The sequence below is a fragment of the Grammomys surdaster genome, unplaced genomic scaffold (genome assembly GCF_004785775.1).
Source record: "Grammomys surdaster isolate TR1022 unplaced genomic scaffold, NIH_TR_1.0 131, whole genome shotgun sequence".
NCBI lineage: Eukaryota > Metazoa > Chordata > Mammalia > Rodentia > Muridae > Grammomys > Grammomys surdaster.
Window position 1 is genome coordinate 2446584 of NW_021604589.1, and position 26172 is coordinate 2472755.

Here is a 26172-nt window from a genome sequence, read left to right on the forward strand (position 1 = left end):
AGCTTGGCGCGCGTCCTCTGGTCCGCCTCTCCGCTCACCGCAGCCTGGGCTCCTCCTTCGTCCAGCCTCCAGGGCGGGATCTGTTGGCTCGCCCTACCCTCGCCGCCTAAGCCTGCCCTCCACCAGACGGGTCCCCTCCCCGCGGCACCACGGCTTCCCTTCAACAGCACGGCGACGGGGGCTTCCCCTCCGCAGCTGCCGGCGCCTCAGTCTCCGCAGCTAGCCTAGCTCCGCTGCGTCCCCGGCCCGCAGCCGCCGTAAGTGTTGAAAGAGTCGGCTGAGGTGGCAGGGATGGAAAGAGGGAGAGATGGCTGGGACGCGCCCCCCGCTGCCCCATGAGCGCCCCGACGACCCCACCCCGAGTCATCCCGGGGCGCCCCGCCCGAAACTCACTTCTGGCGGCGGTAGCGCCCCCGTCCTCCACTCTGCGGAGCGCCGGTGATGCGGGGGGCCGGTCCTGGGTTCCGCGGGGACCCCGCAGCACCTGTGGTTCGCTGATCGCCTCAAGTTTGACGGGGCGTTTTGGGGAGGGGCCGGGGTGGCGGCGACCGAGGACTTGGCGCCCCTGGCGGGCCAGAGGATGCCATTGTCTCTGCTCCGCTCCTAGCTGGTCACCTCGCCCAGCTTTGGGCACTGATGGAGTGTCGTCCCGGGAGGAGGTGGGGGCATCCGAGACTCCGGGACCCTAGGGATGCTGGGCCGGAGCCCACTCCAAGGCTGAGCTCATTGTTGTTTTTTGTTTTGTTTTTGTTTTAATACCAATCTGGAGAAATTTTTGTCCCAGGATTTGCGGCAAAATCAAAGCGAGGGAAAAGGAATACTTCTGCCACGGGCTTCGTCCCATGTTAGCACATCCTCTGTTTTGAGGAAAATGCTTGGTTTCTTCGTCCTACAAAGTCGTAGGGCGGATACTGAACCCCGCTACAGATAGCCTAGAGCACACTTCTGTCATTAACAAACCGTCTCTCCTGGTCAAGATTTAAGAAAACCGATCGGTTCCTTCCCCAAGTTCTGGTAACGGTTTGCGTTCAATGTCCAGTTGACGCTTTACTTGTCGTTCTCTTAGATGCCGCTGTCCTCAGGACTTACACGGGTGGCACTTTGCTCTCAATGTATTATATAGAGTGCTGTGTGGGGTAATAGCCAATTTTAAGTTTATTAAAGTTAAACGGCTACGCCACAAATATCCGGATGTTTTCTTTTTGCCTTTTGGGGATATTGCGAGGTAGATTTCCTGTCGAAATTTAGAGCCAATTTGATTTTGTATTAGTTACGTAAATTCCTCCTCCGGGTGTTCAAATTTAAGGTAGTGTGGTGAATATTAAGAATCGCCCTTGGGTGGATCTTACTTGCACTGTCACTGTTAAAGGAACTTTAAAAGGTTAGAACAGAACACCTATCCGAATTTTACCTTCAAATTAGCTTTACAATGCAGCTTGTTTTAACCAGTTGAATTATAAAATACGTGCCTTAGAAAACAGACTGACCAACAGACATGCAAATACTAAGTAAATCCATGTAAATTAGCTTCAGTATAAAACATACTTGAATCCAGCACACATTCAAATGTGGTTTTGTGTTTTAAAAGAAGTATTCTGTGCAAAATTTTGTTGTTTTAAATTAAATATCCTGTGTCTCAGTATGAGTAACTTTGAAGAAAGCTACTTAAGCTTGTATTCTCTTTTGCATACATTAGCTCAGTTCTTGGGTGCTTATATATGTTGGATTTTATAAAAGTAAAATGCAAACATAAAAATCGGGCTTTTGTCTTTAAAATGTGTTGTTTGTGAGATCTTTTTAATTAATATTCTGTTTTGCTTAAAATATGTCAGCATAAATTGAAGGGAATGCTTTAAGTGATAAGCAGTTTTCCTGCAAGAAATTCAGCCTGGAACTAGAATAGCCTCAGGGTGAAAAATTGTAGGTCTCCTCTTTCCTAGAAATGTACCTAAAGCAACTACCTGATGTCTGCATTTGTCTTTAATGCATGTAGAGTGGTGGGGTGTGGAACAGGTAGAAAATTGTTTCTTGAAATTATCAGATATTTTGTTCTTCAAAATTTTCACTCCAGCTAACCACCTGGTCTGCTTTCCACTCTGCCACACGTAGCTCATATAGTAAGAAGATATATCCAAAAGAATTTCCTGCAATTATAAGCTGCGTAGAAATGTTGATGGCTTATTGATCATTTGTCAGGGCGTTTACTGTACCCCAAAAGCAGCTCTGAAACATCATATGATCTTAACTGTTGATCCTAGGTAATTGTATGTAATCTTGATTTTATTTATTTTAACAGATGCAGTTTATGTTGCTTTTTAGTCGCCAGGGAAAGCTGCGACTGCAGAAATGGTATGTCCCACTGTCAGACAAAGAGAAGAAGAAGATCACAAGAGAACTTGTTCAAACCGTTTTAGCACGGAAGCCCAAGATGTGCAGCTTCCTTGAGTGGAGAGATCTGAAGATTGTTTATAAAAGGTATTTTTTTTATTTATCAGAAAGGTGAAATACTGTCAAACATTAGGGTTATTTCTAATGAGAAAATTGAAGACTTTTATTTCAATAAATGAAGATTAATAAATATTAAATGAAATAAATTTAAAGGAAAACTTTCCATTTAAAAATAAGTAACTACTATTTTGATTGCTTGCCTTAGGCTGAAGTAATAGCAGCAGGGAATCATTTTTAAATCAATTATATAAATATGACAGAAAGTTATTCCTGCTAATCACCATTTTAGAAAAATTTAATAAATTCTTAATGGGTAGATAGAATTAGTATTTTAAATTTTTAAGTACTTCACTAAATTCAGGCATGCATAAATTAACAGTGTAATAATTCCTTCTTACAACAAATCTATAAAATAATAACTAATATTTGGTATTTTTTCTGACTTTTAGAATTAATCTTATTCGTAAAGATCCTGGGCACATAGACCATCTCAGTATATAGATGTTTAAATACATTATGTATATACACAGGATCTCTTTCCTAGTAGCATTTATTAATTTGAAATAGACTTGTTGCTGTGAAGGAGTTATGTTTAGATATGATAATTTTACCAAAGATGGATTTTTAAAACTGATGTGGCAATAACTTGTAAAAAAAATATAGCTTTTTACATAGTTTTTTCTTTAATGCTACATATCTCTATTTTGTTGGTAACCAAAAGTTTTCTAAGCAGTTTAAAAGAAATATAATTTCTTTTTTTATAGAATGTTTTTTTTGAGGGAGCATTTCCTTATTTCTTCTCCACTTCTGGTTCCCTTTGAATAATTTACTGAATTTAAGATAAAAGCATTTCTTCATATAAAACATTCTCTTGTATGGGGATTGCTCAGAGAACAGTATGAAATTCAGTGAAGGTGGAGAGAAGTCTAGTTTTCTAACACTACATTCCGAGTATGGATGTGTTTTGTGGAGGAGGTGGCAGGGGAAGACAGAGATTACTAGGACATAGAGACCCTCTTAAGTACGTTCGACTTCTCTTTCTTTCATAGTGAATCTCATCAATTCGAGTGATTTTTTGTATACAATGTTTGGCTTAATATTTGTTGAGAAAGATCATAGCATTTGAGAACTGGAAGATGCCTTAAGAACAATCTTTTTTGCCCAGGGTTAAAATCCTGAATAAAACAAGTAGAAATAGAATTGCTTTTGTGGAATCAGAAATAAGAACCGTGTACCCTGGCTCAGTTGGTCTCTGCTCTCTGCACAAGAGACAGGTCCTGGATTTGAAAAACACAGTTTATTGTTCAAATTTCAATTTATAAAAGATGAGAATTTGTGAATGGTGACTTGGTCCAAAGTCATATACTAGTGATGGGCTTCGGGATACAATCTAAGTCGTAAATGTGGAAGAAATGGTTTTAAATTGGTGTGGAAAGTCATAGAAATCAGATTTGCATTTTCTGCAAAGATTGCAGTAAAACAGTGGCTGAGGAGTGGGCTGAGACTGGCACCTACAGGATCAGTAGGGGACTGCATGATAATTGGTTCCTGAGCTCAGAGGCCAAGAAAGGAGACCTAGGAAAGGGAATGGAGTCACCTCCATTTCTCGAGTTTGGCCTATGGGATGAAAGGTAAGCTAGGAAACAGGTTGATGGGGCCTTTGTTGTTCCCTTGGCTCTCTGGTGGGATGTGGTGGGCATAGACATGGAACTTGAGGGTGAAAGTTAGACATAACGTAGCAGGTAACCAGCGTTCAGCTGCAGGTGGAAGGGATAAAGAAGCAAAGGAGTGATGTCAGGTCAGGAAAGTCACAGAGGCAGAGAGATTTGAGAGTAAGAACACTAACACCAGGTTTACATGTAGCTCACTAAAAGTGGAGAGCTCTCAGAGTCTTCCGGTGAGCATTTCGTTCATTGGCTGTTGCCAGAACATTTTCAGTGGAGTAGAGACAGAACTTTTGATATAATGTGGAGAGGTAGAGAAATCAAAACAGCATATATCGAGTATTTGGGAGAGCTTTGCCAAGGACAGGAGAGGTTGTAACTACCCATAGACATGAATTCTGGATTCCTGGACAGGGTTTATAAAAGGTGTGAGAAGTTTAAGGTCATTTCTAGACAGTGAAAGGAGTCCCCCATGTGGAGGAGGAAAATCCAAGCAAGAGAATGAGCTGCTGGGCCACTCGGCCATTGGGAGGGGAAAGGAAAGAGCAGGTTGGAGTGCATACAGCTGCCACTCAGCCCGGCCCCATTCATCTCCCTACCGTTTTCAGAATTTCAAAAAGAGCTCCAACCTGATCTGATAATTAGATCAAAGGTTTTTTTTTTTTTTACAAATAAAAATTGGACTTCACAAAAAGAAAAATAGCTTTATTGACATGTTTTGTATACAGAAGACAAAATGTACAGTGCTTTTCTTTATACTGCCTTCTGTATCATCCTGAAAACCTCATCTGCTGCCCACTTAACCATGTACTTTGTTATCATCAGGTGATGTGTTTTCCCTGTTCCGGCGGGAAGACCTTTTAAGCCAGAGTCTTTCTACTGAGCGTCTAAGAAATTCTGCCCTAGCACATGCACTGCTCCTCTTAGTGTGCTTTGTACATCATCTTTGTTCACTGGACCTGTCCACATTCTTCATCCTTGAGCATTTGGCATACATGTTTTCCCTTGTGGGAGGAAGCACTGGCTATTAATAATCACTATTAATAATCTCTGCAAGAGAATTATTTGGGTAATATAGTTGAAAAGAGAGGCTGAAACTCTGAGGACTTAGGTTGCATTCCCGTGTTCCAATACCTAGTTTTGTGACTTTGAATGTGTTGTTTTGCCTTTGTTTCCTCATTTTTAAAATAAATGCTCCTGAGGATCCCTTAGAGACAGAACATTATATGCCTAGTTTGTGTAGCATTTCATAGTAGAGGCAATTGAATTGTGGTCTTTTAAAATTAATGTTAAAATGCATCCCCAGGTTACTAGCTTGAGAATTTGTTGAAGGATACTTATTGATTTTCTTTACTAACAAAAGAAATGTTACCGACATACCAGTGGGTGTTGAGAATTGTTTAGCTACATTCACGCACAGTCAGCTGATATTTAGCTGACTGTGGAGAAGTCATGTGTTTTGAATATAAGAATAGGCACTTTCAGATGTTCTGAGTGCCAGTAATTAGAGTAAGCCCTAATCCATGGTGCTAAAAATAACTAAACATACCTCTCTTCTTACTAGTCTATTATTAATTTTACTTCAGATTTAGACTTACAAATATGTACTTAGAGAACAAAATGAGCCCATTATTGAGTCTCAAAGCACCATTTGGTCCTAAAAATAGGGAGTATTCTTCAGGTTCTCTTGATAATCTTTTATGAAATCTTTTTTTAAACTCTCTTTCCCTTCTTCAAAGCTCTTAATATATTGCATTGAGCATATTTTAATTTTAGGCAGGTGCAGGATTATTTTAATATAGTTTGCAGCTGTGGTTTTTAATAGAAAATTTGGGCTCCAGGGTCAAATTTCTGTTCTGAGCTGGTTACTCAAGCCTGGGTCTCCTATAAATGCAAATAATAATGATATCATAGTAAGGATGTTGTGAAGATTAAGATGTAAAGTATGCAAAAGCCGTGGCTAACGTTTATTGTCTCACTGATAGTGAGGCTCTCTTCCTGGTGCCTCCTACTGTACTTGTTTCTTCTGAAGAGGTGTTCCTATCATGTTAATAGCTGTCTTTTCACCCGGAAGGAACAGTTCTTCAAGTTGGTGTTTTCTCCCCCATTCTTAGTGAAGTAGGCATTTGGAGGACTGAAGTTGCCACCGAATGGCATGGGAAACCCTGGTTTGATCTCTAATATGACTGGGGAAAAAAATCTAAAATTAAATACTGTTGGTTTTTTTTTAAAGTGTTTTTGGTTGGTGCCTAGACACATCAGTCTTCCTCATTTTTAAATTCATGACTGGTATAATTTAGGACCTTCAAATGTCTTGTTGTTTAAATATTTTGTTAATTTGTAAAGAGAGAGGCAATATTGTAGATCAAGAAACAAGGAGACTGTGGTGCCCATACCAGATGCCTAACAGTAGCATAGGACAAGTTTGGAAATAATCTTATTCCAAAATTACTATTAATAATCTCTGCAATAGAATTATTTGTTATTCTGTTCATAGAAACAATTGTATCTGCCATTTTGTCTATCATTTTTATATCATTTAATCTTTACTTTTCATAATTCAGAGACTCTCCTATATCAGGGATTCCCAATCAATCTGTGGGTCACAACCCCTTTGGCAAACCTGTATCTTTAAAATTATTTATATTATGACTCATAACAGTAGCAAAAGTACAGTTTTAAAGTAGCAATAAAAATAATTTTATGATTGGGTGTCCCCATAACATGAGGAACAGTATTAAAAGATCGCGGCATTACGGAGGGTGAGAACCACTGCCCTATGTAATTTGTGCCACGCTCTCCAGATGCTGGCATTGAGTAGGGAGGATGGAGAGTTGGAATAACCCTTGTTTTTTAAATAGATAAACAAAACAAGGTTATGATGGGAACAAGAGGAAATTCTTTGCTCAAGTTAGAGATGATGCCCTGTTTTGTCTTTCCTGATTTCTCTTACTGGGGACAAGGGAACACATTGAAACGTTTACTCTGAGAGACTGCAGGCTTGCAGATTAGAGATTTCTGTGTATACATTGTCCTTCAATAACATGTTCTAAAACATTGACAATATCTTCAATAAGCCCTTCAGTTGGGATAAATTGACAGCTTGTTTTCTCCCATTTGCTTGTATCATGAATCAATCACACTGTATATTTTGTTCTAATTAAGTAAACTTAAGAAAAACTGGCTCAATTATATTTTTCAAATGCTCAGAAAGCAATCTGAAAGGAAGAAGAGCAAGATCAATTACTTCTTCTAAGAGACATGATTGAATTATTTTTCTCTTTTTTTTTTTGCCTGTGTTTTCCAAAATTTCTCTAGCACATTTATTACTTTTGTAATCTAGGAGAAAATGAATTTGTTTTAAAAGAATAAACATGATTATAATAAGCATGAGCACTTGTATGACAGGACATGAAAATATATTTAGATAAGATAATTATAGGGGTACAATTTTTCTGTAATTCTGTTTCATTACAGATATGCCAGTCTATATTTTTGCTGTGCTATTGAGGATCAGGACAATGAACTGATTACCCTGGAGATAATCCATCGTTATGTGGAATTACTTGACAAGTATTTTGGCAGTGTGAGTACTAGTTTTATTTTTTATCCTGTCTCTAACAAGCTTATTATTTGAGCATTCTAACTGTAAGGAGAAGACAGGACTGACTCTTATTTCTTGTCAATGTTTCTAGTCAAGTTTCAGAATCTGGCCCCACAGATATACTCATTTAATTATAATGGTGATAATAAATTCTAAAATAGTGAAATAGAGAGGCTGGAAAGGTAGCTCAGTTGGTGAAATGCTTACCACCCAAGTATGAGAACCTGAAGTCAATCCCCAGTATGCACATAAAAAGCCAGTGCTGGCTGTTGCTGCTGCTGCTGTGTTTGCCTACATGGACATCTGTGTATCACTCGTACACTTAGTATCCACAAAAGCTAAAACAAGATGTCAAATCCCCTGGAAGTAGAGGTACAGATGGTGGTGAGCTATAATGTAGGTGCTGGGAAATGAACCTTGGTCATTTGCAAATGCAGACAGTCCTTTTAAATGCTGAACCATCTGTCCAGCCCCTGGCTTTTGCTTCTAATTCCCAGGGTGGTGGAGACGAGTGGAACTTTGGAGCTCACTGGCCGGCCAGCCTATCCTAATCTGTGAGGTCTAGATCCCAAAGAGAGACCTTGTCTCTAAAAGCCAGGTAGATGGCTCCTGAGGAACAATACCCATTTGCACACCAGTGTACACATATGCACATGCATGTACACACACACACAGACACACACACACAAAAAATAGAAGAATCCTATTACTGACATTAGCATTCCAAAAAAGTAAAGTATATCATCCAGAATTGTTAACAACTTAATCACATTACTCAAAAAAATATGTATTTAAAGATCAGCTTTTATGAGTGGAAAATTATTAAGTTGACTACATAGGGAGTATGCAGAGCCAGATCTTACTTGTAGGCATTGTGCTGTCAAGTGCTTGAGATTTGACAGTTAAGCTTACTTAAATCAATGATGCTTAATCATCAAGATTTCCATTTTGAAAAGAATTAAGATCAATTCAGACTGATAAAATTTTATTGACTGCCCAGTAGTGAATAAGCAGCTTTGGTAAGTTTTACCAGGCCTTGTTTTTCTTTATTTCTTTTGTTGTTGCTTTTCAGGTGTGTGAACTTGATATCATCTTTAATTTTGAGAAGGCCTATTTTATTTTGGATGAATTTCTTTTGGGAGGAGAAGTTCAGGAAACATCTAAGAAAAATGTCCTTAAAGCAATTGAGCAGGCCGATCTCCTGCAGGAGGTAAGCTACTTAGGCTCCTGAAAAGGAACTAGCATGTTTCGCTTTCGCTAGGAAAATCTCAGTCATCATTCCTACAAGTTTTAGAAATGACATCAAAGCATGCTTGGTATGGAGTGTTCATGTGTCAGTCACAGCAACTCGGTTATCTATGAATGGGTGGTTCTCTGGGGAGATGGCCTGCCAGTCAGGCTTAGAGGACAGACGGCTTTAATTCAAATAAATAAATGAATCAATAGAGAAATAAATGCATATATTAAGAGGGGAAAACAATTGGCCAAAAATAACGATCATTTAAGAACTTGTCATCCTTTGTTTTTGATTACTTAAAGCCCCTCTACCTTTTTCATTAGCGTGGATAATTAGGAGTTGACTGTGAGACTACGGCATTTCCTTTCCAAATTGGTTCATGTTTTCACCTCATGTCCATTAAGAGCAAATGTAGCCAAGCAATTGTTAGTGTTTTCTAATTAAACTTTTTAGAGAACCCTCTGGCTTTGTGTTAACAAAATTAACTTAAAACAAATTTGTACTTCTTTGTTCTTTTGAAATAACTAACCATGTTCTGTCAAAACTATTATATTCTTGTCTTAACTTCCATATCCCAGAACCATAGCAACCCCTTTCTCTTCTAATTGCCTTCACCATCCTGAGCTAATCATGTGTTTGATACTGAGGTACCAAGTTAAATGATGACTTAGAGCTTATGGTGGTCATTACAGTATAGAGAATATAGCATGAAAATGTGTTAGTAAAGAAAAAATAGGGTATATATATATATATATATATATATATATATATATGAATATGACATAAATATTTGTGTCCTATGGGTTTATTTATTAGAAGTGTTAAAAGTAATTTGTATTCCTCATTTAACTTAACCCTTTCTTATCTACTAAATATTAATTTTTAATTAGTAAAACAGACTTTAAATTCAATTTCTTTAGTATTTCAGAAATTGCTAGCTTTAAAGGAATGACTAAGATGAGAAGACTAATTTTAATTTTCTGTTATAATTTCTTTACTTTTGGTCTTTGTAGTAGAGGGAACTCCTAGTAAATCCTCTATATCAGATGTAGGGCCTAATTAAAGTTTTCTTAATATCATCTAGACTCTACAATTGCTAAATGTGAGGCTGCAGACTATGGTTTAATGTTGTGATTATAAGAAAATAGGTTGGTGAGTGCAAAACTGTAGTATTGCAGTGGCGGCCTTTGTACCATCTGCTGTTTGATAGTGAAATGAACATAGACCTTTTTCTTTGTATGAACACTTTGCTGTGGTGGATTATTAATTGATTGCAAACATGTCATTTTGGAGGTTTGTAATTTTAACATCAGGTATGCTGACTCTAAGACTGTATTCTAACTGTTATAAAATTGGTTTTAAAGTTAGCATCTCCTTCTGTTGTTTACTAATCAAACTTGAGAGAAAACAAACAAACAAAAATGATCATGTCAAGTTGGTTATGTAGCTCAGTTGGAAGAACGTTTGCCTACCTTCCATGAAGCCCTGAGTTCAGTCCCCAGCTCAGCATAAACCACATAGATGGTATATACATGAATAGTAGCACTTAGGAAGTGGAGACAGAAGAGTCAGAAGTTAAAGTCTGGGCTACAAAGGAAGTTTTGAGGGAAACCTCAGGGTAACCTGAGGCCCAGTTGAAAATAAAACTAACCAAAAGTTAGGCCCCATGATTGAGAACTGAAAATTCTTCATATTTGTATCTTGTCTTAATGTTTAAGTATTATAAAACTATAATCTCTCACAGAACTTATTTTCTTCTAAGTTTTTCATCATTTTCTGGGTTTTTTTTTTTGTTGTTGTTGTTTTAAAGACATTTTTAAAGCTGTTAGCGTTCAGTTTTTGCTTTTAATATGTTCTCAGAGAGTAATGCTTAGGGCACTGATATCTCATTGATCCTGGATTACTTTGTAAATGCTACTGGAAAATTGCTCTATGCTTTATAATAGGACAACACCGACATCGTGTTTACTTGATAGTGTGTATTTACCCTGTGAGGGGATACAAAGCATTATTATAGCAGTATGTGCTATCTGTTACTTCTTAGACCTGAGGATGTTCACTGTTGTCATTACCAGTAGTTAGAAGTCTTCATTGACTATGTAGGTTTATAGATAGTATTTTCAAAAAAGTCTCTTCTTGCTATATTTACCAAAATGCCTAGTATATAATAGCTGTGTAGGTCTTATAGGTTGAGGTATATTAGTCACTTTGTCAATGTCCTGAAGTGATATTGTTTCTAAAATTGTTTAAGCTTAGCTATTGTAGCTAAATTCATCCTAAACTTTGTAGTAAAAGTACTAAAAACCTGATTTTAATGTAATTTTTTATATATTTTGACTTTTCTATTTAGTGCCAAAATCTTTATTAAGGCTATTTTAAGCACTAAAGATGATTTTGAATTAACAATGAACTTTATCTGTTGGCTTAAGAATATATATAAATTAAAATAATTTTGATTTTAGATATTTTTAAAATTTCTATTCAGAAAGTTTATTAAAATTTGCTATTGCACAATTTATATAAATATGTAATTTAGGTAGTCTTTCATTTTGTGGGCAGATAGGCCAGATAGTCAGTGGCTAAAGTAGATTTTCTTTTGCTATCATGCTACAGAACAAAGCAAATGTATATCTGAATAATAATTGCCAAACTATTAGCAAACATTGTGATTTAATGGTATATTTTTCATATTTGACATTTGCAACCAATTCTGTGTTTATATATTTTGGTTGCATGAATTCATAATTGCCTTTGGGAGGGAAATCCCAGAAATTGGCCTATTATTCAGTTTGTTACTACTTGACTGTTGGAATTTAAAACATGTCATTTCAACATGCCACTGGTACTAAAGTTGATTTTCATATAAAGATATGACATGCTGAGATTTATAAAGTTATATTCTTTACAGTGCTTAGCATATTGTCATCCCTCCCCACATACCTAGTTTGGGGGTGGTAATGTGAGGGCTAATGATGTACTTGAGCTTATAAGGAGATAATAGTATGCCTTTTTTTTCCTGTGAAGTCAGACACTTACCAGCTTTTCTCTGCTCAATTTTATAGAGCCAGAATGAAGAATGGGGAGGTTTGTCTGAGGATATCTTATGATAAAGAACAGTCAGACTTTAGTTCCTTTGACCCCCAACTTATTTATTGGTAACTACTAAATTTACCATTTTTGTGGCATGAATAAAATGGCACTATACAGAGACTGTTGCACGTGAGATGATTTCAAGTTCTTGCTTGATCTGTGAAGATCAAATAGTTAAATATTAGGCATCAGGCTTGATATAACCCTAGCGGTACATGCATGATATTGATCAACGCTTTGGGATGTGTCGACCTTTCTTTCTTATACTAACAGCATCACTTTGAAATCCATGGGGATTTTTTTTCTTTTGAGCTTTGTTTGCTGTTGGTATTGCTTCTCACTAAAGTAATCCATGGAATGGAAAAAGGTGAGGTGCCAAAAGCAAGCACTATACTCATGAATTTGCTTCTACTTGAAGCTGATCCACTTTATGACTAGAATCACTGGACCTGCAGATGTTATCTGTCTCGTCTAGAACGTGATAGTCTATGGAGAATTACTGCTGCTAAAATTGATTTGTTTTAGTGCTGAGGCCTGCATGAAATATCTTAAATAGTTTGCTATGTCTTTGTGAAAGTAATCATTAATCTGTGGGACTGCACAAAAATGGAAAGGTAAGAATTTTCAGAGAAAGGATGATTTCTATAAAAAATGAGGCTTTGATAACAACATTAAGAAATAAATACTTCCACACAGAAACCCTGTCTTGAAAAAAAACAAAAAAAGAAATATTTCTTAAAATGTCTTATAACATGAAGATTCAAGTTTTTCAAAAAAATTAAGCCTTGCTACTTAAGAATATTTAGGCATGCTAGTGAGATTCAAGAATATCTTAAATTGTTTAAAAAGCACATATCTTTTCAAATATATAAAATTATCATTTAACAGCAAAACACTTTATTATAAATCTTTTGCTTTATTTCCTTTAATAAGATAACCCCCCCCCAAAAAAAAAAAAAAAACAAGCCGGGCGGTGGTGGCGCACGCCTTTAATCCCAGCACTTGGGAGGCAGAGGCAGGCGGATTGCTGAGTTCGAGAGTTCGAGGCTAGCCTGGTCTACAGAGTGAGTTCCAGGACAGCCAGGGCTACACAGAGAAACCTTGTCTTGAAAAAAAACAAACAAAAAAAAAGAGGGTGGGACTCCCAGTCACCAGTGTGGCACAAGCTGAGGACATTGCTCATAGGGAACCTCAGTGAGCCTCACTGTCCAGGGACCCCTAAAATTCTTTTGTAAGTACCACTCTTTCATGTTATACCTTTTAAGCCCAAGCCCCTTTCTTTAACTAGGTTAAAAGTTAAGGCTATAGTTATTAATGCAAGTGTACTTTAAATGTATGTAGTTCGGGATCTGCTAGAACAGATATAGAGAAATGAAGTTTTATTGATACTTGAAATAGACAGTCCAGAAGCCGGCAGATATACAAAGCAGAATAGATCTCCATCCTTTAGCTTTATTTTTAGTACCATATACTATGACTAGTGTTGTTGGTGTCTGGTTTTCAAGTTGTAATCATGTTGATCTGTGTAATTTTAGTTGTTGTCATCGTCATCCTCCTCCTCCTTTTCCTCCTCCTCCTTATCCTCTCCCCCTCCTCCTTCCTTTTTATTCTTCAGAATCTTGAAACCACTCCCTGTTTCTTTTCTAACTTATGGTGAACTCATGGTAGCTACTGTGTGCTCTTTGTTTCTTGTTTATTTTTGTAGCACCTAGGGATAGAACAAAGGGTAGTGTCCACCCTAGGTAAGCTCTCTATCACAGTCCTATATCCTTAGCTTCACCTGGCTTTTTGTAGTGATTAAAAATTGGAATAATTTAGATAGTCAATTATTATAAATTTGATCTTGAAACAATTTTTTACTAGAACCCATAGTAATGTGGTTTTATATCACAGTGTATACAAAGCACAAAAATTATTAAATAATATTCTCATTACTTGCTTTGCTCTCTCAAATTTTGTCTTCTATTTTTCTTTTTTTAAATGTCAATCTTAACCTTCATAATTGATTTCATGATCGTCAAGTTAGGACCTACTAAGAACATATTCTGAGTGGTCAATGGTGATTTTTTTTTCATTAAACAGTACTTGATCAAAAATTTTAGATTTGTGTTATTCCCCTACTGATATTATAATTTGTTTTGTTTCCTCTGTTACTTTAAAACAAAATTTAATTTCCATGGTAGAAAAGTTAGTAAATACAAGCCAACACACTTGAATATAATCTTACCTACCAAACAGAGCCAAATAGATAAACTCCTTGATTCTTGTGGGAATGTCCTGGGGCAGTCATGTACTTCAAGGGAACACTGGGCTATGCATGCCTGGACAAATTCCTAGTTCTCGAAGCAGTGCATGGCATCTAGGAGGTAGAGCCCAAGGACACTGCTAACTATCCTATTCTGCACAGGACACACCTACCAAAGAATAATCCAGCCCCCAAAGTCAGTTGTATCCAAGTTGAGAAACCCTGACTGAATTTAACACTTTGAACTAAAGTTTTCATTTTTCATTTATGAACTGTTACATCTTTTTAATATGTAGTATTATAATATAGTGGTATATGTAATATTCAGTATAAATAATGACTAGAAATTATAAATACTAAGGAGTGCAAAAACCTTTAAAATTGTGAAAAGAACATGCTAACACATAAATGGCTATAAAAATCACCCCTGTGATTCATACAAATTACCTTTGCCTGATAACTAGCAACTGGGGAGATAATGTTTGGGTTGCCTTTAGAACCTAACCCACAGCAAAGCTTATGGGATGTCACGGAATGATCTAATTTCCTCAACAACAACTAGATCTGTTCACTTCTATTAAGGTAATTAAGTTTTTATGTGAAAACAAGATTGAATCTACCCTGCAGGCAGGCAGAACACTATTGAATTTGTTGGTGATTTCCTCATACACTTTAGGATGTGATCATTTCGTAAAGGAAGACTAAAGTGACCAGACTGTCCATAGTCAGACTTTCTTTTGTTACAGACTTTTTGTTCTTCCTCATCCTAGTAGACTTGAAGAGTTTGTTTGAAATTCTGATCCTAAGAAATCATTTGTTTAGAAAACTGAATAAATTTAGAGTATTTCAGGGCAAATTCGCCTACACTAAAATAAGATTAAAATATTTCTTTAGTCTAAGCTAATTTTTCTGCTGTTTTATTTTAAAAGTATAATTAGATACCAGAGAAAATAATTTGTCCTTAGTATCTTATCATTAACAGGTTTAAAGTAGCATTTGTAAGACATAATTAAAAAATTACTCAACTTGTTATTTTTAAGAAAATAATAATAGAAATAGATGAGTAGCCCAGTATGAACGAGCAGGGGACATGACTAAGTCAGGGATGAAAAAGAAAGTCTTTGCTAAGGGAATACAAATTAAAATACCAACCAACCCTTTTAAATATTTCTTCTTGCAACAATAAGAGACATTCTTTTTTACTGCTTGTAAACACTTAACATTGTATTTCATTAAGGATTGGTTTTTGTGGTGTCTGTTTCATGATGAAACATGTCCCATTACTGCACATCTAAGTATTTTATCCAACTAAGAAATATGTATGTATGTATATACACCAAGACATAGGTTCAGCATAATATTAAGCCATTGGAATTTACCCAGATGTCCAACAGTGGGAAACAAGTGAAGAGAATTACAATACTCATACCTCCCATTGCTAATATAACTGTAAAATAAATAAGACTAAATTTCCATGTAATGATATGGAAGGATACTCAAGATATATAAAATTACAAATGATCAAGAAGCAGAATATTGACTATCATATAGCTCCTCCCTCCATTTTTCTGATGAGAAAAACAAGCAAGTTTTAAAATATTTATTTTATATTATAAATTTTTTGGTGGAAGAATGCTGCAGTCTCAATGAGAGTTCACATTGCATTGTTACAGATGGACTACACCATGAGCCCTGTCATCTAAAAGGTGCTTTATAAACTGTTTTCAATCCTTCTATTTTAAAAATTCATTGCTCAAAATAGATCTTAGTGGTTTTGTATATTGTGTGGCCCTTTGGGGCTTTAACTAAAAAACTACTATTTCAGAGTTGAGTATAAGAAGTTTGCATGCTTTGCCACAGAATTCAGTTAGGGTCGATAAAAAGGACCACTGTGTTGTAAAACAAGGGACAAAATACACTATTTTATAATACAAGGAGTAATGGAAAGAAACTCCTATTAAAACAACTGAAGCAAGATAATAAACTTGAAATCACACTTCCTTATATTTGCTCTTCATTAAATATAATTTTTTTCTTTTATCACATTGAACTAGAATCAGGAAAGTAGCCATTCAGTTCTTGGATATCTAACACCATCTTACTTAAGTATCTCTCAGTTTAACAGTATTTAAGCCAATGAAATTGCTATTTTAGGAGTGTTTAAGCTTTCTGGTTAGTTTTACTTATGAGCCACATCATAATCTTATAATAGTGAATGAATATCTAGGAAATTTTATGGTACTAGGGCTTGTCTTTTCTTAGGAAGACAGATGGTTTTAAAAAGAAAGCTACAAAAAAAAAAAAAGAAAGAAAGAAAGAAAGCCATGTTGATTCTTGTCTGGTATGTTTGACATCTTAAACTTGCCATACTACATCTAGTCCTTTTGTAGCTTGAGAGTGGAATTATTCTTAGTATAGAGGAAAGATGAAAAAGCATGCATACTTACAAGAAGGAGCTCATGCAAAAAAATAATGAGCATTAGGAATAAAGGGGAAAGTATAGTGTATTTGAAGGGGGAATAGGACGGAATCAAAAGCACTGGTTGTAGGCAAGAAATGTCTCCTTTGTTATAAGGCACTAATGGAGTAAAGATGGAGATCGTTTGTCTTCATGAGTTAGATGAGCAAACTCGAGAAAGTTCTTATTCTTGGACTTGAAAAATGACATCTAGAGCAGAACCACTGGAGAAAACAGGAAATAACAAGCAAAGTGTCAGGGTTGGCAACAGATTCACCATAGAATGAATTAGTGCTGAGAAAAGAGACTGTCCAAAAATGAAGGCTCATTTCAGGTTGGAAATAATGCATTTGTAATATTCATAATTTCAGTTTGCTGGGTTATATATGTGACTGCTTCCAAAGATGCCCATGGGAAGTGCAAGATAGTAGACCTAGTTGCGCAGGGTCTTTTGTATGCTGTGATGGGCTGTACCATCACCTCTAATTCTTATATACTTGTTTTTTTACTCAGAAAATGTACTGGTAATATAAGGGTCCAGAATACTGATGTTTATGTTGAATTTATTGTATATACTTTGCGTAAGAGAGGGGGAAATCTTGGTCAATTATAGACATAGTTAAATCTTTTACCCAAAAGTCCAGTGTTAAGTTAAAGCACTTATTTATAGCAGAACTTCTTCAGATGTCAACAGTCTGAACTGGGCATTTCCTAGTCCCCTAAAAATGACTAAAGGATACCATTTACTATATATGCCACCATTTATTTTTGTGCATTTTAGAGGCGTCTTTCTTGACGGATGCTCTTCCAGTGAAGAGGGGTTTCTTCTTATAAAGAATATTCTTGACAATTGATAGGTGCTAATTTCTTGTTTTAATACAGTAGTATGGACCTTTGGGTTTAAAAAAGTAGTTTGGCTTATCAACCATTTTGCTTTTCCAAAGGATCATTAAAAACAAAAACAATCAAACCAAAATATGTTAGTTAAAAAACAATGGCAGTGCCTAGGGTGGCCACATTTCAGAATTGTTCATATAGAACTTTTGTCCTTGTAAGTCTTCTACAGAAAGAAATGACTGCATTTTATTCTATTTTATTTTTTATTATAATTTGCTTTATTCAGCCCTGTTGGGGGAAAGCACCTTTCTCCTTCAATGGGCATAAAAATTATCATGGTTAATTTTCATATGATATGATATAAAGTTGAGAAATCAAAAAGTTTAAAAACTGTAACATAAGGCAAAGAACTGGTATTGAAGTATAAGGTTATTTGAGACTTAAACTTTTCTTGTTCTCTCTCCAGAAAACAGAGAATATGTATCACAGCAAGAGTTTCATTGGGTATAAGAAAGCGTACTAGAATACGCGCTGGAGTACAGACATGCATCAAAATGTAGTAGGATATATGAATTCAGTTTTAATTATAATTTTGTCACGTTTATTTGTATTTTGGCATTATTTGGAAAATTAATTGCAATACAAATGGATAGCCCTATTATTTCATTAAATGGATGGTTTTTAGGAAATTTCCCCCTATAATTCATAATTGGGATTATAATTCACCTATTGTACAGAATATTGAAATTGAGAGTCACTGACAAAGTATTCTTAAATACAGTAAATCAGTAATATTAGTACAGATGAATACTTTCCCTGTAAAAATAAAAGCTTCTATAAAATGAAGCATTGGGCATTTGTTACTAATATTACTTTACTTGCCTGTTTTATTATTACACTATTCTAAATGGGAAAGGGACAGCTTTTGTAGCCTAATATTTTAGAGTTCTAATTTTAAAATTCATCTGGGATGCTGTAAGGTCCAAGACCCCACCTTGGGTTATTTTTGTCACTTTTTGATGTAAGAACATCTAACATCTTGTTAGATATATTTGTTGGCAGATGTTTAAAAATTTTAGGGAATATCTTAGAATCATTTTGAGTACTTTCAAAAAATTAATCTTTAGCCTCAAAGTCACATTGTTTTAGCTAAGTCAACAATTAAAAGCTTTCATAGGTACTTAACAATACCATATGGTAACTAGTTTTAACTTATTGGGAAGCTTTTTCTCTGGGATCTCTCCTTAGTGTAATAGGACCCTAATGAATAATAGGACCCTGGTGAAAAGGGAGTAGTCTAACTGAACTTGCCGCTAATTAGCATATACTTAAACTGACAATCTTTTCAGATTAGTAGTAAGTACAGTGCTTTAGGATTCTGTAGAATGTAGGTCATCTTGTTTACTGTTACATTCCATGAACTTGAAAAAGATAAATCTGAATTAGGCATTAAGAACATAAATGTTCACCCACAAACCAAAGAACAAAAGCAAATCTGATGCTATAGATAATTTTACTGTGAACTAAACATTCTGATTGTGTCTCTATCAGCTTGTATACTGTGTGTAAGAATATATGCATTTCTTTTGTAGCCACGCCATGAATATTTTAATGTCCCTGTGTACTAATGACTGCTCATCGACTATGCAGAATTTCAGAGGAAATAGAGAACTGATATACTTATGAAAGAAAATGTCCTCAGCTTGGTGACTAATTTTCCTGTAAAATAATGTGGCCTCTTAGAGCTAGTACCTTTATGATTGTATTTTTTTTGTGCCTATTCCTAATTCTATTTATTCTGTATATGATATTGACATATAGTTTTTTTTCTGTCTACTACTGATTTCTTGACAAAATATGACTTGTGAATGTTTTGATTAATATTCTGAACACATACAAGTTATCATTAGTAAATCATCTGTGATTAATCTTATGAGAGTATAAGAGAAAGACCGGGGACAATCACAAATGTTTACCAAAGAAAATACAGATAGAAGCTCAGGCAAAATTAGGAGAACCACAATATTTAATGTACTTTGATCTTCCACTGTTGAAGAAAACCAAGCTTTATTTAGCGTTAAGATTACAGTCTGTATGTGCTAATATGTTGGACTGTATCATATAAAAGTATATGCTGAAGCAATATAAGAAAAAATCAATTGTATAATTCTCTAAGATCTAAGGTTAAAACATTTCAATTTTTAAGAAATTTTGTATTGGCAATATTTATTAAGCCACATTTGTGCAGTGTCAAAAGTCCCTTTAAGAACTATCAGAAAGCTATGTCACAAAGTCTCCTGTATTGGTGCTCAATAACAGCCCTTGAGTCAGTAATACTGAGCCTACTTCTGTGATACAAAAATTCTGATATTCGTTTTCAATATCCAAACATTTATATTTTATTAGTTAATGGCTTCCTAATTAATATATTAAGCCTTCTTCTAAACACTCAGTGCTGTGTTAAAGATGGTTGTATATTTTGGAATACTAAAAACTTTTAATATTAATTTTATAAAAATATGATTTTAATAATGTTTAGCAAATTTTACTATAAAAATACCAGATAACTCATTTGTCTCTATATAGAGAGTATAAAGCCTAAGTAAATTGCTACTAAACAATAACTTAAGAGGCATGGTCACGCATGCCTGTCATCCTAGCACTTGGGATGCTGAGGCAGGAGGATGAGTTACTATCATATCTAGGGCATCCCTGTCTCAAAAGACAAAAACTAAATATGCCAAAAAACTCTCAGAAGGTATCCAAACCGGTTTCCCACTGAAAGAAGATCTATGAAATGTCTTAGGAAATGTAGTGTTAGGCAGCTGTACAGCTCAGCTCTCTCCATTACCATCTGAAACATCATAAAACATTAGTCTTTCATTTCCATTTTTCCCATCCTCCCACACTACATGTTGTTCATCTGATTTTAATGTTGCATAAATATGCATTGTCTCATGCCTGTTTGTTTTGGATGCTGTGTGCTGAGCTGTAACAAAATGTTGTGCTTTTTTTTTGGAGGGGGTTATCTGTATAAGGCTGCTTGCTTTAAATTAGCAGATTCTGAAATAGCTTTTCTTGCATGTCTAAAATAAAGTATTGCATGTACTTTGTCTCATGTGAATGACTTCTTTCTTCTCCATCCTTTTTGATAAAATAACATTTTATATTTTCATTTCTCCAGGTAATTTTTAAGTTGCGATTTTTAAAAATAACAATTCCTGAGCCTACAATAGTACTAAGTATATTCACATTGTTTTACAACAGATCCCCAGAACTTTTTTCATCTTGCAGAACTGAAATTACATAATTCATCAGCCAACTACTTCCCATTTTTCTGTTACTGAAGGAAGGCCCTGGTAACAACCATTCTATTTTAATCGTTTCCCTAAATAATTTTGAGCTACAATTTCAGTGTAAACTTGCAAAAATTACATTTTGTATTATAAATACTTTGTAAAAACATTGAACTTGCCCAGTATTAAGGAAATATAATGTATAAATTAAACTAGACCTTGAGAAAGGACATATATTATTAAATAAAGCATATTCAGAAAGTAACACGATTCTCTTCAGACCACAGACAGTGAGAACCTTAGAGAAACCTGATCAGCTCCAGGGAATAATTATGAACCATTAAATCAAGATACACTGAGCATAAAAACTGGATAAAATTCAGTGTAGGGATCCTTTAACAAATTAAAGGTTACATGAAGTTTTAAAATGACTTAGTATTAAATGGAAATAACTTAAATTCACATGTACTTTGACTCATGTAAATGACTATTTTCTTCTCCATCTCTTCACATTTTAAGCAGGAGAAATGGGAATCTATCACTATTCTTAGACTGACTTTTAAAAAATATCATGAAAACATCTAGACAAAAACAGAGAATCCCATACAAAGGAGTCATACATCCATCATTCATCCTCAACAGTTAGCAACTTCACATTCACTTCCTCAAGCACAAATCCTAGACAAACTGATATTTCATCTTTAATGCTCCAGTATTTATCCCTAACAGCTAAGAACCATACCAAACAAAATGGACAGGAACTAATTTTGTCTTGTGATTGGCTCTGTTTTTCTAATTGTCAGAGGGTGATGAATGACTTCTTATAGTTAAATTAGGTTCCAAAGACATTTTACATCACATAGTTCATAGGCCTTCAGTCCCTCGATTTTTAGCAAGACTGTTTCCCTCCCCCATCCCCCACTTTGCCATTGAAAAGCAAAAATAAACCTTTTAATATCAGATTGCTACATTCCTATTTAGGTGGTTATATTCTTATAGCAGTGTTTACATTTCTCTTTTATCCTCCATCTTTCTTAGATCTGTAACCTGATTAGATTGAAGTTAAACTGGTAGGGGTGAGGAGTGTATTTCATAGAAAATGGAAAAATGTCCTATTTCACTAAAGCTGTTTTTTGCCCATTTTTCATGACTAGACAAGCAGACTAACTGGCATTCTATGAACTTTTATTGGCTAGGGTAGTTAATACGAAATGCTAAACCCTTCATTTAGATTTCATTTGTATAACTATCAGCTAATATTTTTTGAAGCACTTTCTTTAAATCAGGCATTGAGCCTTAAACTCACTCTCAACATGAGGTAAGTACTACTATTTTTGTTTTCCAAATACGGAAACAACAGATTTTAAGTCATTTAAGATTACACTGTATAGATTCCTACCATTCAACCTAACATTCTAAAGATTCCTGATGTAATGTAATTTTTCTTTTCCTTGTTTTGTGCTGTCTCATGATTAGGATGCAAAAGTAAGTTTGTTATTGGATAAAAAAATCTTACATTGTTTTCATCTATTAAAGTAACAGCATTGCTTTTTAATTACAAAATTGCTAGTAATAGCTAACATCTGACCTATATGGTCCTTTTTTATTTTTGTTGTATACAAAATTGGTCAGTTTGGAAAATTTTGAAATACCTCTTTTAGATTTGGCTGATTTGTCTTTGACATTTAAAAACAAGTATTCATTCTTACATCAAGACAAAAAAGCTTTTTGTTCCATAGTGTTTTTTCTGTATGTCACCTCCACCAGTGCCAGTGGTTGCCCAGGGGGGGTCTGGAAAGGTAGCTATTTCCAAAGCATTGCAGTGGACACTTGAGGAAAAATTATACAAGGCAGACATTTCTCTCAGTAACATGTGACAAAACTGAGCATTGAAAGTATTAGAAAACGCATTAAGAACTTGAGGGGAAGGAGCTTTTTATTTGGAAGACATTTTGAATTTTAATATTTTAGATATTATTTTTCTATATTTAATTTCATACATTGCTGCTAGTTAGTTTACAATGGGCCTGATTGCTTTTTGTGTTATAGCAATTATGCCCAACACATTAGTCAACAATAGGTATTTAGTAAAACATTTAGGCACCAATCTGAAAACTATTGGCTGTCACTAGTAGATTGTTCCTGTGACCCTGAATTTCCTTCTTTAATCTCTAAAATGAGCATGCCCTTCATGTGAGCTTTTTACAGTCTCAAGACTCTCTGTATCTGCTTACCAGAGTCTCACATTTTCCTTCCACAGGAAGCCGAAACCCCACGTAGTGTTCTTGAAGAAATTGGACTGACATAACTGTCCTCCCTTGCTGATGACTTCTTGTGGCATTTCACACTGTAGATGGTCACTGCCTCTCATGTCCATGTTAGCTAACGGTGTAAGATGATGTCTTGTCAGTATTACTGTTTTGCTAAGCTGCTTCATTCAGGCCTACCTAATTTTTTTTAAAGGGAACTCTGGTTAATCAAATGATAAATTAAGGGACATAAATATGAATTAGGAAGATATAGAAAAAGTAACATACCATTTCTGGACATTTTAAAGTTTAAAGGTCAGTCTCATAATTATGTGCATATATAAAAATGTCTATATACATGAATATCCAACAATTTGGCAAAATACATTTACTATTGTACTTAAAAAAGGAAACTTAAATTATGTGAAACCTGGTTTAATGAAACCAAAGACGAGAGTAGCATTTTAGTACATATAAGAATAAAGGTAATTGACACATCACAGATCAAATGAAGTTTATTGAAAATTTAAGCAACAAAATTTATGCCAAAGACCCATACTGGATACAACATATACATTAAAACAAAGGGAATATAGATGCTTTTAGAGGACTAACTTAGAATGATGCTGTTTTATACTAAAACTCAGTAATTATTCTGAATGAATGGAACAAGGAACAAAGACTTTCCTAATCTTGAGCACATAATTCTTAAGGCCAAATAACATTTGACTCCCTGAGGTGAAGTTTTAGTGGTCATAATCATGTAGTTAGTTTTCGATGCCCCCAAATAAAATATAGCGGTTAACTACCAGGTATTCTTCATAACAGTATGTTGCTCTCTTCACAAAGTATTACATAAAGTCATTAGCTAAAGCATGAATGTTCCTTCTGGGGTGCTTGTTAAAGCCAAATTTATTTTGCTTCACGATTGCTTCCTTCCAGTTAGAAGCACTATAGACTTGACAGCAGCTCCCTATCCTTTCATGTCACTGCCTAGTCATCAGAAGTCTTATGACAGCTTAAAAGTTACCTTTCATATAGCAAAGTGAGAGTTGACTGAAGTGAAGTGGCATTGGTTGGCCCTTTATTTTTTGAAGCTGTATAAATATGTGGCACCACTTTTATACATCCTGACACATACCTGAGCACTTCTCCCTGATTTCTATGTTCCCTTGTAATATGCTAGGCTGGAGTAAGCTTTGCTGTGATTGTGAACAACTTTCAAGCTACATGAACACTGTCTTATCATATCACAAATTAATGGTAATAAATGTTCTGCAAACACTGTGGTGTGCTTTTATCTCTTTCCAAAAGTTTTGTTGAACTAGGGAGAGCTGCTAAAGGAAGGGTTCTTTTTTTTCCAATACAATGTTGACAATTCCTCTCCATCTGACATCCAACCCCTGCATTGAAATGTGATGGTGGTTGCAAGCACACACAAAAACGGCAGAAGGGTCAAGAAATGTTCATGTCCTTCAACTCAGTAAAAAAATCACATGGATTCTATGCTATCAAGGACTTACAACACATTTTCAATTAATAAATTCCGCTTTTAAAACCATGATGCAGTTGACTTTTATACGATTTCTGATTTAGCAACTCAATTACTCCAGATAGTCAAAGGATATCCAAATGACAAATCCTCACCTCCTACGTATGAGAAAGTTACTAGTACATGCAACAGAAACAGATTAATATTTGCTGACTGTGTTGCCTAATGTAAGCAACAAATCAAAACTTCTAGTTACAGTATGGTTATGGGGCCTTCTGCTGATGCAAATAGGAATTATTGTATTCTATACCTAAGATATTTAAGAACAAAGAAAGGATTCTCATCAAATTTTGAAAGAGACATTTGTAGGTTTAAAGGGCCTTTGTGAATACAGCTGTTCACTATCAAGCAGATTTGAGTCATAAGTATTAATCAGGTTTATCACAGACACATGAAGGTACCCATTCATTATGGTAAATGTAAGCTGTATGTTACTATCAGGGTAATGACCCAATCAGATTTTCTAAACTTCCCTCTATACAGGCCCATTATCATTTGAGGGCAAAGTCCTCATTTGCTTAATTGTCTTGAGCTCAAGAAGATGGATTTCCTTTCCCATCATGATCTAAGAATTCTCAGCTTTAGGACTCATTACGTACCTCAGTGGTAGTGCCCTTGCCTACCATGTTTGAGGCTCCAGCATCACACATACAAAATTATCTTTACATATTTTTAGCTGCAGTTTGAACAGTATTTTAAAAATACCAAAGGTACTTAAAGCCATACAGTATTAATAAACCCAGTAAATCTAGAAATCTATCATTTGGGGGATGAAGCAGGCATTTAGAGTTGAAACAAGTTCAATTTTTGTTAAACTTTGAAAACTTTGTACCTATTTTTTTTCTTTTTAAAAAACAAGGTAGGGTCTCACCCTAGCCCTAGCTGCCATCAGCCTCCCAAGTGCAGGGAGTACTGGTATAAGCTACTGCACATGACTTGTATGCATCTTTAGTGAATTCTCAAATGTCAGATTGCTAAATGCCATTTCGAGGCCCAAACTGACAGTGAAGGTCTAAGAAGACAGCATCTTGAAAATCTGGGATAATGCACACAAGTCTACATTTACTTGTCTTCACTGACCACTCTTGTGAGTATTACACAAGAACTGCGTTTAACAGTGGATGTATTCAACGGTGACAACTCTAATTTTCTGGGTAATGACAAAATCCTTTACCTTCTTTATAAAAAACTTGTTTACAAAACACACTATTCAAGATATACCCTAACAAGCTCCCAGGTGAGTGAGGAACTCTAGAGCCAGGGAAAGAGAAGTATGGAAATGAGTACTTCAACACTTTGAAACAAAACATATGTTTTAGAGAAAAGAATCAACTTTTATGTATATAAAAAAACAGAGTATTTTAAAAGAGAATAATGGCTAGTAAGTAGAAAAAATAGTGATAATAAAAGCAAGCACTTCTATATCTAAAACCTGACACACTAGCAAAGATCAAAAATAATTCTGTGCTGTGGGAGCTGCAAGGTTAGAGTG

The 26172-nt window shown here is 35.4% G+C and overlaps 1 protein-coding gene across 4 annotated transcripts; it reads left to right on the forward strand.

The window, feature by feature from the left end:
• Positions 1–24413, forward strand: Ap1s2 (adaptor related protein complex 1 subunit sigma 2). Of its 4 annotated transcripts, none has more exons than XM_028761799.1 (5): positions 1–257; positions 2297–2475; positions 7590–7698; positions 8789–8926; positions 23140–24413. In XM_028761799.1, exons 2-5 carry the CDS (start codon positions 2297–2299, stop codon positions 23185–23187), a joined length of 474 nt encoding a protein of 157 aa, XP_028617632.1. In that variant the 5' UTR covers positions 1–257; the 3' UTR covers positions 23188–24413. The 4 variants fall into 4 exon arrangements, with proteins under 4 accessions (XP_028617632.1, XP_028617623.1, XP_028617648.1 ...); XM_028761790.1 differs by lacking the exon at positions 23140–24413 and adding an exon at positions 18050–20701; XM_028761815.1 differs by lacking the exon at positions 23140–24413 and adding an exon at positions 19176–20701.
• The last annotated feature ends 1759 nt before the right edge of the window (positions 24414–26172 follow it).

Coding starts and splice junctions, on each gene's coding strand:
- Ap1s2 (XM_028761790.1), top strand. CDS start 2,297: ATGCAGTTTATGTTGCTTTTTAGTCGCCAGGGAAAGCTGCGACTGCAG. Junction 2,476..7,589: donor CTGAAGATTGTTTATAAAAG/GTATTTTTTTTA, acceptor GTTTCATTACAG/ATATGCCAGTCTATATTTTT. Junction 7,699..8,788: donor TTGACAAGTATTTTGGCAGT/GTGAGTACTAGT, acceptor GTTGCTTTTCAG/GTGTGTGAACTTGATATCAT.